This window comes from Aythya marila (genome assembly GCF_965140915.1).
Source record: "Aythya marila genome assembly, chromosome: 8".
In the NCBI taxonomy this organism is placed as follows: Eukaryota; Metazoa; Chordata; class Aves; order Anseriformes; family Anatidae; genus Aythya; species Aythya marila.
In genome coordinates this window covers 5,956,360-5,973,278 of record NC_139049.1, presented here as the reverse complement: position 1 = coordinate 5,973,278, position 16,919 = coordinate 5,956,360, and the positions used below count along the sequence as shown (strand labels likewise).

General features: G+C 38.6%; 1 protein-coding gene across 5 annotated transcripts in view; it reads right to left on the bottom strand.

Annotated features, from left to right (window-relative positions):
• The window catches only part of NTNG1 (netrin G1), a 156,551-nt gene that overhangs the window by 56,265 nt on the left and 83,367 nt on the right, over nucleotides 1-16,919 (bottom strand). For all 5 annotated transcript variants that reach the window (XM_082766584.1, XM_082766581.1, XM_082766582.1 and 2 more), the window contains exon 4: nucleotides 4,407-4,579. In XM_082766584.1, the coding sequence (XP_082622710.1) occupies nucleotides 4,407-4,579 (173 nt within the window). The remainder of the gene's footprint in view (nucleotides 1-4,406; nucleotides 4,580-16,919) is intronic.

Below are 16,919 nucleotides of genomic sequence, written 5' to 3'. Positions count from 1 at the left end.
ATCTAAACAACAGGAGGAAGAAAAGGGCTAGTGCTGTCAGACACATATGACTGCTGAGGAGAAAAGCTATCTTGTAATACCAAGCACAGAGAAATTCAATAAGTTCACTTTGAGTGTCAAAACATATTGCCGAACAAACTATCCGTAGAATGTGGCAGCACAAGGGAATAAATGTAATCACAAAATAGTCAATAAGATAGAGTGAAAAATATAAAATAAATGCTATGCAGTAGACAAATGTGGAAATATTGTTAGTACCAGTAAACAACAAAGTATTTGATGTCTTCCACAAGCAAAGCAGAGAAAGAGTGTTTTGCATTCTTCTGTATAACTTGTGTTGACTGAAAATGAGAAGGATATAGATAACAGCTTTATATCAAGGTTTAGACTATGACTAGAATATAATCTAGAATGATCTTATATTTCATGAGCTGTAGCTTGAAGAGGTATGATGAACTCTTATTGGCAGAAGCAGAACAGTGGAAAAAAGATCCAATTTGGAAAGATTTTGCAACTGTCATTAGGCTCCCTGTTGAATGTGAGCAAATTCCTCCAAATCAGCAAACCTCCAGAGAAATTATCTTTTTATCTTGTGAAAACAGTGTTTTCTGACTGTTTCATTTATATACCTACATTTTAACTATATCTTATTTAATTGCTCATACAGAAAACAAACCAAAACAAACAGAAACAACAACCCACCTTTAAATCCATTCAAAATTAAAATATTTTGGTCTTAGAAGAAGAAGGTTGTCTCTGAAATTTGCAGGAAGGAAAAGAATCAAAGGGACACTGTAGCACTGGAGCACCAATTATACAGAGTATCCCCAGGGAATTGAAGTACAACATCAAGGGAACTTTAGAGTCAAGACAGATAAGGCAGTTAATTCTACCGATATGTTTCCAAAAATGTTTCCAGAGGTTGTGGCTAACTAGGGAGAGTGTAGTGCTAGGGCTACATCACTGATTACATGATGGGGGTGGTGACATAAACCCAGCAGCATAAATGAAATTACATTGCCTATGCAGTGAGATTACAGAATAATGCAAACATTCATGTACTGCAACTCATGCTGGATTAAGTCAGAAAGTGACAAAAGAAATGCAGCTTTTGCATATCAGGAATGATTGCTGCTTGCAGCGAGTAATCAGAAAACCCATGAGAGAAGCTTATTTAGATCTTAGTAGTGCATGGGACCTGATTCAAGGAGCAGTTATCAGAGAACCACTTCTGGAGTGAGCCAACACAGTTGTTGAGAAGGAAGAAGACCAATAAATAAATAAATAAATCCACTGCAGTAATATTTCACTTTCAGAGAGAGAGCAGATAAAAATGAGGAAGTAAGGTAAAATGAAATTGAAATGAACAGATTAAAAAATGTAATGCAGATAGCATAGATACAAGTAAAAATGTATGAAAGACTCAGAATAATTATGTATAAGCAATTAAAAAAAAAGAATTTATAAAAATGAACTATGCTAAAATCAAAACAAACCCAACCTAACAGGCAGAATAAAGAAGACTTCAGAAAGACACACCTCAAAAGTGTAAGTTAGGTCAATTGAGAAAGATAGGGAAAAATGCATAAACTTATATCAAGTTAAATATAAACCACAGTGTTTTAAGAATAAACTTGCTGCAGACATAAAAGTGTTTTTTTTTTTTTTTTTTTTTTTTTTTTTTGTGTTAAAATAAACACACCAGAAGCAGAAGGCTTCACAAAGAGATGATTGGGTAGATAGGCAATCAAGGTATAAAAATCCTGAATGCAAAATTAATTGTGTGCACTGATGTTTGCAACAAAGGAGGTTAGAGAGATCCTCACAAACTGAGGAAGATTCCAAATGTCTCCCATCACCTGAAGGTGTTTTAGAAGACAAAAGTAATATTGAACAATAGGAATTGGTAGGTGGTAGTGTTCACCCAAACAGTGTTTTGAAGGAACTCAAATATGACATTTCTGAATGAACAACTGTAACACAACCTGTCACTTATGTCAGCCTTGATGCCAGAAGAAATGTTGTCGCCATGACACCAGTTCTTAAAAAGGACTCAAGGGCTGAGCCGTGTCATAACAAAATACAAAGCACACGCATTTTTATGCCACTGTAAAAGATCCATGTTGTGCTCGTGTCTAGAACATGCTGTGCAGTTTTAGCCTCGCCAATTCCAAAAATGACCTCGTAGAATCAGAAGAGAGCAGGAACAGCACAGGTAACCAGGGATGTGGTGTGGCTTTTATATGTGACAAGATCAGACTTTGCCAAGTCTATATAGCTGTAAATGGTATAATGGATGTAAAAATGGTTGTATGATTCCCTGTTTCTTCCTAGGGAGGTACACGTTTAACCAAATAAAAACAATGAAAGCAAACAAAAGGAAATGCACCTCACTCGTGTCTTTAAAAAGTGAAGTGTGTTGCCATAAGATGTCACTGAGATCAAACTTATGACGGCTGTGTCTCTCTTCAGCACCACAGGAGGCTCCAGCTCAGAAAGCCATGTTACAGCTCGGAACTGGGATGGCAAACAGGAAATCCTTCTATCTTCACCTGCTTCTTCCCGTTTTCCATAAATTGCTACTTGTGAGCACTGCTGAAGTCAGTATTTGAGGCATGAGGAGCACTTTGGTCAGCCCAAATAAGGTTACACGTTCATGATGCTATAGTAACAATAACATTCAACAGGAAAAAAACTTCTTTTTATTTGCAACAGGTTTGGATTTTGATGGAACTCAATAGACTTGAAAGTTTTTTTTAAAAAAGCGCCAGGCAGCCTTTCAACGTGCTCTAATCCTACTCTTTCTTTTGGTACAATCTCAGCTGATTTAAAATGATGTAACTGACATAACAAGCTGCATTTAGAAAAATTGTCATTTTCATGTTCAGATGTATTTTGTGCCCTGTTTGGATGATTTCTGGGTAGCAACTGCATGATATATACATGTATGTACATGTATGTTTATATATGGTATGTATATGTACATAAACATGTGTATGTATAGAAATACATATAAAAATAAATTCAAGCTAGTAAATCTCCCCATTTTTTCCAAACATAACTTTAAAGGATTAATTCTGTGGGCAATGTTCACTTTTTATAACATGGGGAAAAGTAAATTCTCTTACAAAATGTTTTTCCTCTGCTTTTGAAATTTCATTTTTTTCTACTCAGTAGGAATTTTATCATAATTTCATACCCCCACACTTCACGGTTTGTTACTTGGTTTATTACTCTCACATTTAACTTGATAAGGTCCTGCTTCCTGTGATACTCATTTTTGAGTCTTGATTCCTCACAGCTGCTGCTTTGAAGTCTTAGATAACATTCTGAGCACTGCCCATTGCTCCTGGTTTTAAAGTTTTCATTCAGGGCAGTATATATCTCTTTCTCCCACATAACTTTTCCGTAAATTTTTATATTCTAATATTCTAGAAATGAATGTTTTGCTTTTAATCAGAGCAAAAATCTGGACTTTTTTCTTAAAAGAAGCTAGTAAGTTCTGTCAAAAGAACTGTTATCTTCTTCAATGCTTTCTTCAAAGGAATTTGAAGAAATCTTACTCAGGCTAGGAGGATCTGAATCATTGTGTATATCATACATGCATGAAGGGAAGAACTGATGCTGATATTTGTCTTCACAACCTCTCTTTCAGCATCGTGTTCTGTTTGACTTAATCTTGTCCAAGATGAGGAAATGCAGCTGCCAATAACTTCCTTTGGATGATATAAAAGAGTTCTGGAATAGTATGTGTGGAATGGTGAGTATGGACATTGTTTAATGGGTATTAGTTGGAAACAGGCAGATATAAAAATCCAGTTTTTGTCCTCGCTTTCCCCCTTAAACACAGAGATTAATAAGATTGCATGTGAATCTGGACTGCAGGTCAACATCAGGGACAAACTTCCTTATCAACCTTTAGATCTAGTTATTAATAGCAAGGATTTAGTCTTTTTTTTTTTTTTTTAAATTTTCTTCAATGGACAAAATTTCAGTAATGACCTCATCTGATGCTGAGGTTGTTTCGAATCCAGAAGCAATAAGGATGTATGGGTGGAGAGCTGAGTGAGCTCTCAGCTGGAGCAGTACGGCAGATATTCCCACTGTTTTCCCTCCCGTGTGTGCTCTTTATGTGAAAGGTACCCTTTTTCATTCCTTAGCCCTTTCTATGCAGTGCCCAGGGATTTGTCCATGGATGCAAGCAAGCAGTTCTCATGCAAAATATTTACAAGCAGGTAATAGCACAGGTATGCGTGCTTACAATTAATGTGCTCTTAACCTTGTCAAATTATACATATTGTGTCATAAAAGAAGGAAAAACTTTTCCCAAAATTAATCTTCCTTCAGAGTCATGATACGGGCAGAACTTTAATAATGAAATATTCTTATTATACAGAGCTACTTACAGATATTAGCAGTGCCCTTAGGTATAGGCAGATAAGAGCCAGGGCTCCACGGACGGCCCTGGTAATTCTTCTTGCATTTTCCACAGTCTGGGCCAGTTGTGTTATGCTCACATTCACAAAGTAGTCTTTTGTTTTCTTCTTTACAGCCAGTAGCGTGAAGGTTGCACTTACACCTATTTTTAAAAGGCAAAAATAAAAGAAGTAGGATATTATTTAGAGCTGTGTTTAAATTGAGATTAATTTTTACTAAAGCACATTCTATGGCAACCACTCTGCTTCTCGGCATAGGGACTTGTGATTGTTTTAACTTGTTTCACAAGACATTGCTCAAACAGCATGTTATATTATCTTCAACTCACACAGGTCTAACAGCACTAATTTCACCAAGACTCCAAGATGCTGAATCTTTTCTTGTTTTCACTAACGCAGCTCCACTGAGATCAACTAAATTATTCATAATTTTCACTACAGACAGGTCTACAATCTTGCAAAAATTCAGGCGTTACTTGCTACTCATGGATAAAAACAAGTTCTCTGTTTGTGTCCTTAGAGACTCTGGCCCAAATTAAGATCTGAATTAGGCCCTGGGAGTCTGAGAAAACAGGCTTGAATTAAATATCCTCTACAATGGCACACTTCAGTAGAAGGGAACCTTGAGAAATCTAAGCTCAGTGTAATGGTGTTTTGCCAGCACTTGCTGGACAAGAATGTCTTGCTCAGAAAGCAATTTTTTTCCCTGTTCTAATTTGATATAATTGTAGTATCTGAAGGTCGGAGGAAATATTTTAGTAGGTGTATTGTTTTAGTTTAACTCAGGAAATAACAGCTAATCAAACCTTGTGCAAAATCATTAGATAAATGAGATTCTGCATCTGTTCCTTGAACAATTGTATTTCCTTACACTCCTCTCTTTGCCTGAAACTAGGACATGTACAGAATGGGAAAACTAGCTTCATAAACAGCATTTTGTTACTTTTTTTTTTTTTTTTTTCCCCCGTACCTTTCCAATAAGTGTCAGCTATGGCTAAAATCTGTTTCTGTTTGGGGCTGGAGAGAAAACTGGTATTTAATGACTCCGTCTGTTTGTTTTCCTAATGACTGTACATGTAGTGATTTAAAGGGTTCTCGTGTGGGCATTTGTCACCTGTTCCATACACTGACCAATAATTAGAGCAAAACAACACACGGAATGGCCAAGTGCAAATTAACAGCTGTCAAGCTGACTTCCATTTGCAAGGAATATGACCTGAAGCAACTGGTCACATACATATATATCCCCAGGGTAAAACAAACTTGCAGTTGTCATAAGTGGCTGCTGAAGAAAATCTACAAGAATCTGTAATACAGTAGATGGTGTAGTATTCTCTTCGGTGCTAGGAATGAGGCACATGAAACTGCTCCTATTTGAGCAACACTCATTCTAAAGAAAAACAGGATTGGCACTGTTCAAATGGAAATTACCAAAACATATTAGACACGCCAGACATAAGAAAATGCGCTTCATTTTTATATTGTTTCCAAAATGCTGTTGTTTAAAGACTTGCATCAATTGTGAAGTAAATTTTCCATGATTAACCACTGGAGAATGAAAGATACCTGTCTGGAAATCAGTGTATGAGATATGCCTTGCTATACAGAGATCTAAGTTTTTGTTAAATGGCACTGCTATTAAGAAAAGTGATGGGTTGTTTTTCTGTGCATAGGAAGATGAAAATAGAAGACTCCTGAACCGAAGATACACACAATCATGATAACACAAAATAACCTAAGGGCTCAGAGGAGAAGGAAGCAGTGAGTGTGTAACCACTGAAATAAGTGAGAGACAGGAACCAATTTGCTTTCTTGCAGGGGAAGATTTCTGGTTTGTTGGAGGGACATCGCTCTGAGAAAGCAAACTGATCTAGGCAGAAAGAAATGCTGAGGGAAAGCTGAAGTTGCTAGGGCTCTGGAAGACTGCTGCATACTGGTAAGGAAACAGGTGGAGGAAATAAGTGTAGGTACATCTGCTAATTGGTGTCAATGTACATGGCTCTTTTAACAAGCATGTGAAAGTAAATTGGTTGTATCAGAAAATCCTGTACAGAGTCTGCTTGTTCTGCTTCTACTTTGTTCCTGAGCAGCTGACCCTACTACCCTTGAACAGCTAGGTTACCTATGGGGGGATACAGGCCTTGAGACAGGTGTCTGCCTGAAGGGAATAGTGGCTGCTTGTTAAGGCTGGTGAGTTTTTTCTAGACTTCTTTTTATTTATTTATTTATTATTATTTTTTTTTTATTTGTGGGAGCTGCTTTGTGCTGAGCTTGTGAAAGTCAACACCAAGTCCCCACAACAGTTCTCTGTTTGGAAACTTTCATCCTGATGTTTCTACAGCTCATCTGATTTCCATCTTTCCAGTTCAACCTGTGAGAATGTTTCCTGCCTAGGCAGCCTGGTTACAGCACACACGAGAACACATTTCCCTCCAACGTGCAAATCCAATTTTGAATCACTGGAGATTGATATTGCTGTCCAACACTATAAACTCTAATTGTGTAGGAGAACAAATTTGTTTTTCTGACCACTCATCTTTGACAGACTCATTATTTTGTCATAAAGCAATTTAAATGATATTTTTGGCAGTTATATAAGGTGTAGGAAGCATTCTGGCGTGTTCAAGGAACAGCTCTGTTTTAGTGGGAGCAGGAGCCCTGGGCGCGCTGCGTTCCTCACAGATTCTATTTACATATAGACAACTGACATTAAAATGCTGTAAATATCGCCAAGGTAATTGCTAATAGCGTGCTGATTCACTTGCATGTGAGTGCCAACCAACAGACTGGGGGGCACATGAGGGGATCGTTTATGTTGAAGGGATCATTCATGAGAAAGAAAGACAAGAGAAGCTCTGATACATTTATATTTTTTTTTTACAGCTAGCCATATGTTCCTCACTTAGATACATTTTTGGATCATTCTAGGTCATAGCTAAAGTTTAAAAAATAGTCTTAAAACACACTTGCAAGCCCTCTATATGGATTCTTAATTGTTACATGCCATGGGTCAGCTCTCTGCACCAATTTAAGAACTTGCACAAGGTTTGGCGTGTTTGTTCTTGACTGCCCACACAGGGTGGTGTGCACATGACATAAAATACCATCCCCACAGGTTTAATGCTGGGAAGCACTGCCTACAAGAGGCATTTGAAAACAGACTTAGCAATAAAGTCACCTTAGTGAGCTCCTCAGTGCTAGCAGCTACTTCCAGCACCTCGTTGGTTGTCCTAAAGGACCCGGCTGTTTTGAGCATGACATCGAAGGTGTTAATGCTGTCACCTACATTATCCCTCTCAAGGTTACTAATGACCTTGAAGCAGCTTCGCCAGTGGGATCCAGCTTTCTAATATGATTTAGCCAAAGACAGAAATTCTATGTTGTAAATACATTTTAAGTGATGCCTCAGCAATGAAAGAGGAAGAGATATTGTCCTCTTGATAGGTTAAGAAAGCAGAAGTTAAAATATATGCACCTTTAAAACATCATGAAATAGTTGGGATAAAGACAGCTTTGTATCTGAATTATTTTTCTTTTGAGATTTACATCTAGGGTGTTTTTTATTTAAATATTTTCTTTGTCACTTTATGAGACAAACTTGTCATAACTTGAGAAACTGTCTGTACAGGTAAGTGCCAAAATTCTTGTACTGCTGAATGTAGAAGGAAAACAACATGAAAATACATACATAAAACTGTTTTCCCTTTAAATCTCTCATAACAAGTGGAACATCTTTTTATAGAGGGCTTATTTAGTCTCGACACCTCACATCTATTGAATACTGTTACTCATTATCACCCATTACATCATAGGATTTTTCCATGTCATATCAAAAAAAAAAACACAACCCAAAGCATACGAGTCCTTATCCTGATTTCCAAAGCTTAATAAAAGTCTACACGGCTTTACTATTGAAGCAGATTTTGTGGGGATGAAAACAGGTATAAAGGGTGCTATTGTGAAGAAATACAATGATTGCTGGCCAATTTATTTCTGCGAGGATGGAGGAATAGACAGTGAGAACACACACATAAAAGAGGTAACAGATAATTACTGCAATCTAGGCTACCAGTGCTCTCTGCGGGGACTAGCCATCTGAGGGAGTTCTGAGCTAAAAGGGTCAAAACAAGTAAGGCCAGGTGGCAATCAGAAAATGGCCTGGGTTGCTGGCTTTAAGTAGGTCTGCTGAACAAATGTTCCAACTCGTGTGAAGCAGAAAAGTCAATTCTGGTTTTTATTCAGTGTTTTTGAGCCATATGAATATGTCAGGTCCATGATGCTCTGCAGAAAAAAAGACCAAAAAAAGAACTACATCTTTTTTTCTGGAAGTTATGGATAAGGCCTCTGTAGTCTGCTGCTATACTGTAGATGCTTAATGAGAGTAATGAAATGTGTGTCCTTTGTTTCACTTGTTTATTTTTGGAAAGGCATTTGGTTGCCAGTCTTTTTCCATGAATTTATCTACTACGTCATAATCTCCCACTGAAAGTAAGATTCCTTTGTGGAATGGGGCTACATCAATAATAAGGGATAAAAAAATTCAATAATAACAAATATAACTTTGTATAGGTAGATATACTACTTTTTCATTTGCAAATCAAGGACTAATGTTGGATCAGGTTTTTAAGCTTCTTAAATCTGTAAGTAGCTTTGTGGCTGGAAAAGAAGTTTAACCTGTGCTCAGTAATCCTACAGCACCTCGGTACCTAGAATCCAGAGATTTACAGAAGCCTCTTCAACTTTGTTCTTTACTGTTTTCTTTGCTAAATTTGGGAGGAAATTGAATTAGATTCCCACAGGCAGTATGGAAAATTGGGGAAAATAGCTTCTTATTCTCCCTCAGATGAGTTTAATGTATCTAGTGGGGAGCAGCAAAACCCAGACTCAGAGAGCATGTTTGCTTTGCTTTGCTTTCTCAGTGGCCTACTTGCAAGCAGTTTAGAGAGCCTGAAATTAAAAAAGAAAACAAAGTCCAAAAGAGCAGCATAATTCCCTTTCCCATAGGAGTGAGAACTTCCTAAGACACATACAGAAAATATAACATGCAGGGCATGGAATTGCCCACTGTTTGCGCTGAGCCAGCCCAACAATAAGACCACGCAAGGGCTGAATTTAAATATTTACGCCTTTATATGATTTATTGTGTCCACACGCTAGTGACGTTTTGGTAAGTTCTGATAATTTAAATAGGAGCTACCGTCAAGTTAAATGCTGGTCAATACGAACACGAACTGCATGATCACTTCTGATCGATCCACGTCTCAGCCTGTAACTGATGAGTTCACGCCTGGTGGATGCTCGCTGCCTTCCTTTTGAAGGCCAGCACTAGTGGGGCCACTGCTTCTGCCCTCGCTGCTCCTTCTCCCAGCCCCTCGTGGACAGATGGCCCCAAGCACTGGAGCCCTGCTCTTCTGAAGAGGCAGAGGCTGCGTCCGGCTCTAATGTCAGCTGAGGGTTCTCCTGCTGTACATTTATCCTCCAGGTGCTTACGATAATCTTAAAATCAAAGATAGCACATTTTCTGCTATTATTGCAAAGTATAACTTCATTAACTATAGTAGCTGAGGAACTAATCCCCTAACCTCAGAATCCCAGGATTTTCACTGCTAGAAATACAAAGCCTGCTGCCAAAACTTGAGTCAAATGCCTGGCTTTGGCACAATCTTCCTCCTACCTCAGATAACGTACAATACAGAGACTTTATTTAGGGCAACAGTGAGGGCACAGGATTGAACCTACAGAAGCGTTAGGCGTACTTTTGCCAAGCACTTACTGAAAAAAATCATTTCATTTCTTTCATAGACCATCTAAGCGGTCTGGTAAGTATGGTTAAGGAAATACACTGGCTTTTAGAAAATGTTTAAGATTTATGGCTGACAGAGTCGTATAGCTTTACACAGAGCATTCTTTGGTGCTATCATTTTTTGGAGTTTACTGTTACTGTAAATCAAAGTTATCTTGCAGAAAAAAAAAAACAAGATTGCAGTAAAACAAAATCAGAATTGGTATTTCTAAAGAACTATGAATAGCAGATGGATCACCAAATGCATTTTTTAACTCATGGTTTTGAAAAGATGTATCTCATTCACAGAACTCAAGTGCATACAGTAAAAACCCCTGGACATCATGCTAAATAATGTCTTTTAGGTATAAAAAAAGTCATTTCCTAATGCATTAAAGAGTTCATGTTATGTTTTAATACACTTGTATGTTGAACAGATTTTATATAGCAGTAAGGATTGCAATGAAATGCTTGCCTTTGTCATTTGCCTTTTCCCCCAGAGTATTTTTACTATATAAATAAAGTAGTTATTTGGCAATATGCTGTCATTTTCTTTTATTTCTCTGCTTTCAGAAGTTTATATCTGGCATTACGTTCAGCATACAAAGTGTTGGCCTGAGAGACAATTTTGCCTCTTTCATCAAACCACAATCCAGTAGATTTTGCTTTATGTAATGTTATCATGTGATAACAGAATTAAATCTGCAGCTTCGGCAGCTGATCAATTCAATTATTAAGCTAAAATAAAAAATAAGAAGCAATTTAGAAAGATCAGAGGCTGGAACATTTAGTTTCTATGAAGGTAAAACATTTATTTAAAAGTTATTTTTTTTTTTTGGGGGGGGGAATATTTCAGTGTCATCCTCAGAAAACACTTTTACAGAAATTAAAAAAGTGGTCCAAACACTCAAAAATGGTCTCCCTCCTGTTCATCGTTATGTTCTCCTCTGTATCTGCTGTAGAACAGAGAAGTTGTTCTTGTGATATTTAGTCTTGTGCCACAAAATAAACTAAGTGTTCCTGAAATGAGTTAGTTTACTAGATGATGTCCTTCAAAACAGAAAGCAGCAACTGAAAATGTTTACAAGCTAGATTAACTACACTCAGAATGCAAATACAGAAGGGTGGAGGCAGTAATAGTAATCTATTAAATGTCTTAAAAACAACTAAGAACTTAAGCATTTCAAACTTCTGATTCTAGATTAAAAAACAAACGCAAAAACTTAAAGACCAACAGATGTGGAAATGCTCAGTTCCTTCAGTTTCGTAGGTCCACAGTGTAAAAATAATTCAATGATGCTTCTACCCAACAGAACAGACCAATTAATTTAAGTTATTTCAGTTTACTGCATTAAAAATACCTATATTTAACATTAGATACATAGATACACCTAGCCTAGTGGAATGGCCAAATGATTTTTCTAATTTTCATTTAAAATTCTCTTGTAAACAGTTGCAAAAAAAAAAAAAAAAAGATTTTAAGGCATCTGTTGTTTCATAAAGCAATGCAATTTAGGAAAGGGAGTTAGATACTATTTAATTTAGCCCTACCCAAACACCTTAGTAAGGCTGGGAACCCACAAATGTGCTTGAGGACCTTGTTGATCTTAATCTGTAAGAAATTTTTCCAGCAGTAGAACAAGAGCAATGCTATTCCTATGTCTCTTTGTGAGTCTGTATGAAAACACTCATTATAGTGTCTAAGTGCTAAAGCTGGAATACATCTGCCTGCAAATGTAGCTGTTGTTAGCTGTTACAGAGACCTAACTTCCATCCCCTTCCCAAATATTCATTTTTTCTTTTTCTTTGGAGATATTAGTTTTCATGCAAATGTGTCAATAAAGAGAGTGGCTATAAAATCTGCACGAGTTTGCCAGCAGCATGTTCCACAAATAATTTCACCCGTGAACACATTCTTAGTTGATGTAAATCCATCTGGCTGCACTAGAATCAATGAAATTATGTTAGTTCACACTGTCTGAAATGTGCTCTAAATTGTTTCCAGCTTTCATTCATATTATTCTAGGCTCAGTGGCTGTATTTTTAGAGTTGAGTACAAAATAATGGCAGATAATCTTTTTATTTTGAATGGCAGATCTGAGAGCACGGGATGGAAACCGGGGGTGAATGGAAGATAGGAAGCCCAGGTGTGACGTGCTTGTAAGGACGCAGCTGAGGAGAAGGTAGGGTGCTGGTATTTTACACTTTTTCCATGCATCTGTTGTGCTCTAACCTTTAGCCTCAGAAAGGGGAAGTTTTTATTACCTGCTTGGAGGATGCCAAAACTGGGGTGCATTGCAGCCATGCCTCTCCTGGAGAGGAAGCAAAATCTCTCACGAAGATGAAGATGAATAATGACAGTTTCATGCAGTGCTGCCAAGTAAACATTTAATGCTAGTGATTGTTTTGGTAGGTTCCCAGACTACTGCTGAAGAAGGGAGAAAAAACAGCGGATGTAAACTCTTGTTTTCAGTTGTAATCAGTGTTACAATTAGTTCCTCTCTTTCTCTCTCTAGAAATTTTCCTTCTTTCTCAGTGGAATCTCTTTGGTCTCATCTACAAAGTTCCTGTACTTCACACAGCGATCTCTCTCTTGCCTGCGCTGATAGGATGGGACGGGAGCGGGGGAAGCACATCTGTTGCAGAGGTACTACACAGCCTAGATGCTCGGAGTTGTCACGATGTCTCACAAGGGTTTTAATTGGTTTGTTCTAAATATCAAGAACAACTAGGGGAGAGAAAAGACAACAGCTGAAACTTTCCTCAGTAACTGTTAATGTAAAGTAACTTTCCTCAGTACTGTTAAGTAAGCGTTAATGAACCGTGTTAGTGGAAAAGTGCTACTGGGACAAGAAGGCAGCTCTGTCTTCCCCAGCTGGAATAATGTAATCTGCTTGGCAGCACCTTGTCATTGTCTGTCTGATCATGCAAAAATGTTCAGGACTGTGCTGAATGAGATTTGCCTTTTTTTTTCCCCCCCTGCTGTCCAACACTGTGCTTAGCCAGCCTTAGTTTGCCATCCATCCACTGGGCAGAAAGTCATTATCTGCAAGTCAATACAGACGAATAGATATTCTAAACACAGCTTCTCTTTTAATCTCTATAATAAGTGGAACACATCCCACCTATTCCAGGCAGAATTCAAGCACTATGTCATAACAGTTGTTACGTTACCCATAGCAGGTCTGTTCCAGAACCTGCCAAGTTGTTATGAATGCAACACAAAAACCTCAGATGAAAGGTTCAGTAATGTAACACTACAAAGTTTTACAGCTTAACAGACTTAAAAGCGAAAGTTCAGAAGTCTTTAGGAGTCACTGTTTCTCCTCTTTTCCCATTTATCCTGATACAAATCTGAACATTACATTTGAAATTCCTGACATTGCATTAATGTGTATCACCACTTTTAACTTTCTTAAGAAACCACTTTTTTTTTTTTTTTTGTTTGTTTGTTTGTTTTAATTTAATTAATACTGGTCTTACATCTGCTCAGCAGCAATCCCAAGAAAGCTGCTCTAGGATGCTAGCGATTACACCAACCTTCCTCTCTTTATTTGGAAGTAGGATTTCACAGGATCAGCTGCCAGCTGGTACCCTGATTTTTTTTTTCCCAGCGCACCACTGAAAAGGAACAATTTGTTGTGTAGGAGGTCTAAAATTGTGGACATTAAATTACTGTCCAAGTAGACGTGCTTATGATACCATTCAGAAATGTTACTTAACTCTGCAGTGGGGGGGAAAAAAAACCTTTGTTCTTACAGGCAGAATTATGCAAAGCAAGCTGTTACAAATTTGTGTGACCAATTTATGTTGGACAGACGTCTGAGAAGCAGAAATACCTTTACTTTCTTCAGCATAAGGAAAGACTCATGGTGTAGCACCTATTGTGTCACAGTAGGGAATAAAGTATTTTCATGACCCATTGTCGGGGAGCAGCATTTCTGCTACATGAGAAACAAGCAAGGTTAATTTCATACTGATTGCTGTAACTTTTTGAGGACTATAATAGAGAAAAGCAGCATAAAAATATCCGTGGTGTGCGCAGAATTCCACACCAGGGAAACCAGTTCTGTGAAGCAGTGCATCTGTTGCTCTTTTCAAAAGATTTTAAAGCATTTCTGTTTAAGAGACCTCCTGTGAACTCGTTTAAAGGCTCAAATATGTCCCCGGTAGTTACTGCCGCAGGAATGGTATATATAGAAGGGCGGTGCATGGGCTGGAACGGCTTGCCTCTGGAGAGAAAACATGCCTCGAGGTACTCCTGAGGGAGGAGCCGTCCACACAACCCCTAAATCAGCGACCCTGGGGATTGCCGTCCCTTGCTGGGTGCCCCCTGCAGGAGCGAGTGCTGGCGGGGCTCAGGCTGCCCCCCTGCAGGGCCAGCAGCAATTAGGGCAGGGGCCCTGCGTGCAGGGATATGAGGTGCCTGCAGGGTGTCAAACCCACCCCACGCACCCGTGCCATCGAATGCTGGGCTTCACTTGGCAAAATGAGACCCCTCGGAGAGCTCTGGTGCAAGGAGTAGCTCAGTCTGCATTGCGCCGTGGTCAGCAAGAGGAAAGGCCTTCCTGCTGGTCCCGGTACCAGGGTTTTGTGAGGGGTGTTCTCCCCTGGGCTTTCTCTGATAGGCACCTGCTGTGACCAGCTCCACTTCGGAGCTCTTATTTCACGTTCATGTGCGGAGGAGAGAGAATTTTACTCAAGCAACAAAACCCTGAGGAGACTTCTGCCTCCATTTCAAAACCAACACAGAGAACAGTGTTTATATGGAGAAAATGAGTCCTAATTCAGCGAAAAGCAACTGCACAGTCGCATCATTTGCTGGAGGTGACTAATCCTGCCCAGAGAGCTCACAGCGGTGCTCGAGCTGCGTCTGCCTGGCTGGGACAGGAAAGTGGAGCTGGAGCGAGGGCTGGGGGACTGCGGTGAAGCTTAGAGCTCGATCAGGAGACCCCACTTATCTCTTTTTGAAAGCTGCCAGAAAGGAGTCAGACTTGTCTCCAAAAAGAAAAGGAAAGCAATATAGTCTTGTTTCTTATTTTTCTTCTTCCTAAATATTCTGGCCAAGTTTGCTCTGCGTTTACCAACAATGCGCACAAACTAGCAATAAAACACATGTAAAGAGCAAAGGCCATGTTCTCGTTCCAATTAAGTCCTGGTAATAAATATAGTCATGCATAACTTAAAAGTCCTTAAAAAGCCTAGAACTCCAGTGCTTTAAAAAGAAATGTACATCAAAATCAGACTTCCTTCTTTTATCTTTTTATAGGAGGTGTGTGGGGGAAGGTAAAGAAATATCGCTAAAAGCAGACTTTAATTTCAATGTCACTATGAGGTGTCTGTGCACTGACAGGACATTTGGGAAAGCCACCAGGATAACCGAGAGCTTAGCAGCAATGGAATTTATTTTGTTCTCTTCTGAGACTCCTCAGAGTCCTGACATGACACTTTTGGCATACGACTGGGTGACCTGCACTCTTGGTAGATATTTTAAAATGATAAATATATAAACTATTTTTGTATTGTACATACACAGATTAGCCTAAAACTAACACTTGAATCTGAGAAGTACCTTCATATTCCTCTTTTTAGGCTTACACCTTCTCTTCCTCTGTACAGAAACCACTGGCCAAGACACAACACTGCAATCACTCTGAAGCACACCTTCTTATACAGGTAACATTTGCCCTGCTGGCCCCCCTGTCCCAGAGTTTTGCTGTTCTGCTTCTGGTCATTGATGTTACTGCTAGGTGTTAGTTGCGTTCAGGGACTTAGAATTGCATCTCTCCCTCTGCAGTGCTGCCATTGCTGTGTGTTACCAGAATAAGAAAAGTACCTGGCAGGTCGCTCTGCACGAGAGCTGCAGCATCCCAACTATTGTTCTCCGCTGTGTTCTGATGGGAGCTCAGTCTGATGCTTCTCATAAAGGGTAAGGAGAAGAAAGAACTTGCTACATGGGCAGGTTAATTGATCTCTTTTTGAAAAATCACGTTGCTGAACTTTAACTTTAGGGATAATTATAAGGCACCTACATTCTTTTCAAAAGCACCTATTCTTTTTCGAAGTACCTATGTTCCTCTGTAGAGTGTGTTCTGAGATATTCATGAATAAACTATCAAAGCAGCAGGCTGTAAAACTCACTGTTCAGAGCAAACGAACCTGACTAAATATTTCAAAAGTGGTTTTGTTCTGGTGTTTTCTTGAGTTACATTAGGGTTGACTTTCAAAATGCTTGGGACTTGCGCCCCATTTAAAATAAATGGGAAGTGGATGCTTCTTACTGTTTCCAAAATGGACACTCCAAATCCACTTGAAAATATAGAGAGCTATTTTTTTGCTCTCTCTCTCTCTCTTTTTTTTTTTTTTTTCCCCTTCTTCTTAGTTTCATCGCGATTGGAGGTCACAATTTGAAAGAGAAAAGCGCCCAAACTGAACAGAACATTTCTCCTTGTTTATCATGCTAGCCTCCATTTTCAAACTTTTAAATTCCATACAATATAAGCTCCTTGTCACAGTATAATTCCCTCTGGAATTATTGTGATAAGAATTATTTGCCAGTAGGGCTGTGCGAATAATTGATTATTCAGTTCACTGGCTGAACTGAAAAAAAAAAACTGGGGGGAAAAAATCACTTGTGTCAAATGAAATGTGTGGTTTTATTTTCAGGTTTAAAATCTCTTTTCAGAAATTATTTTTGACAT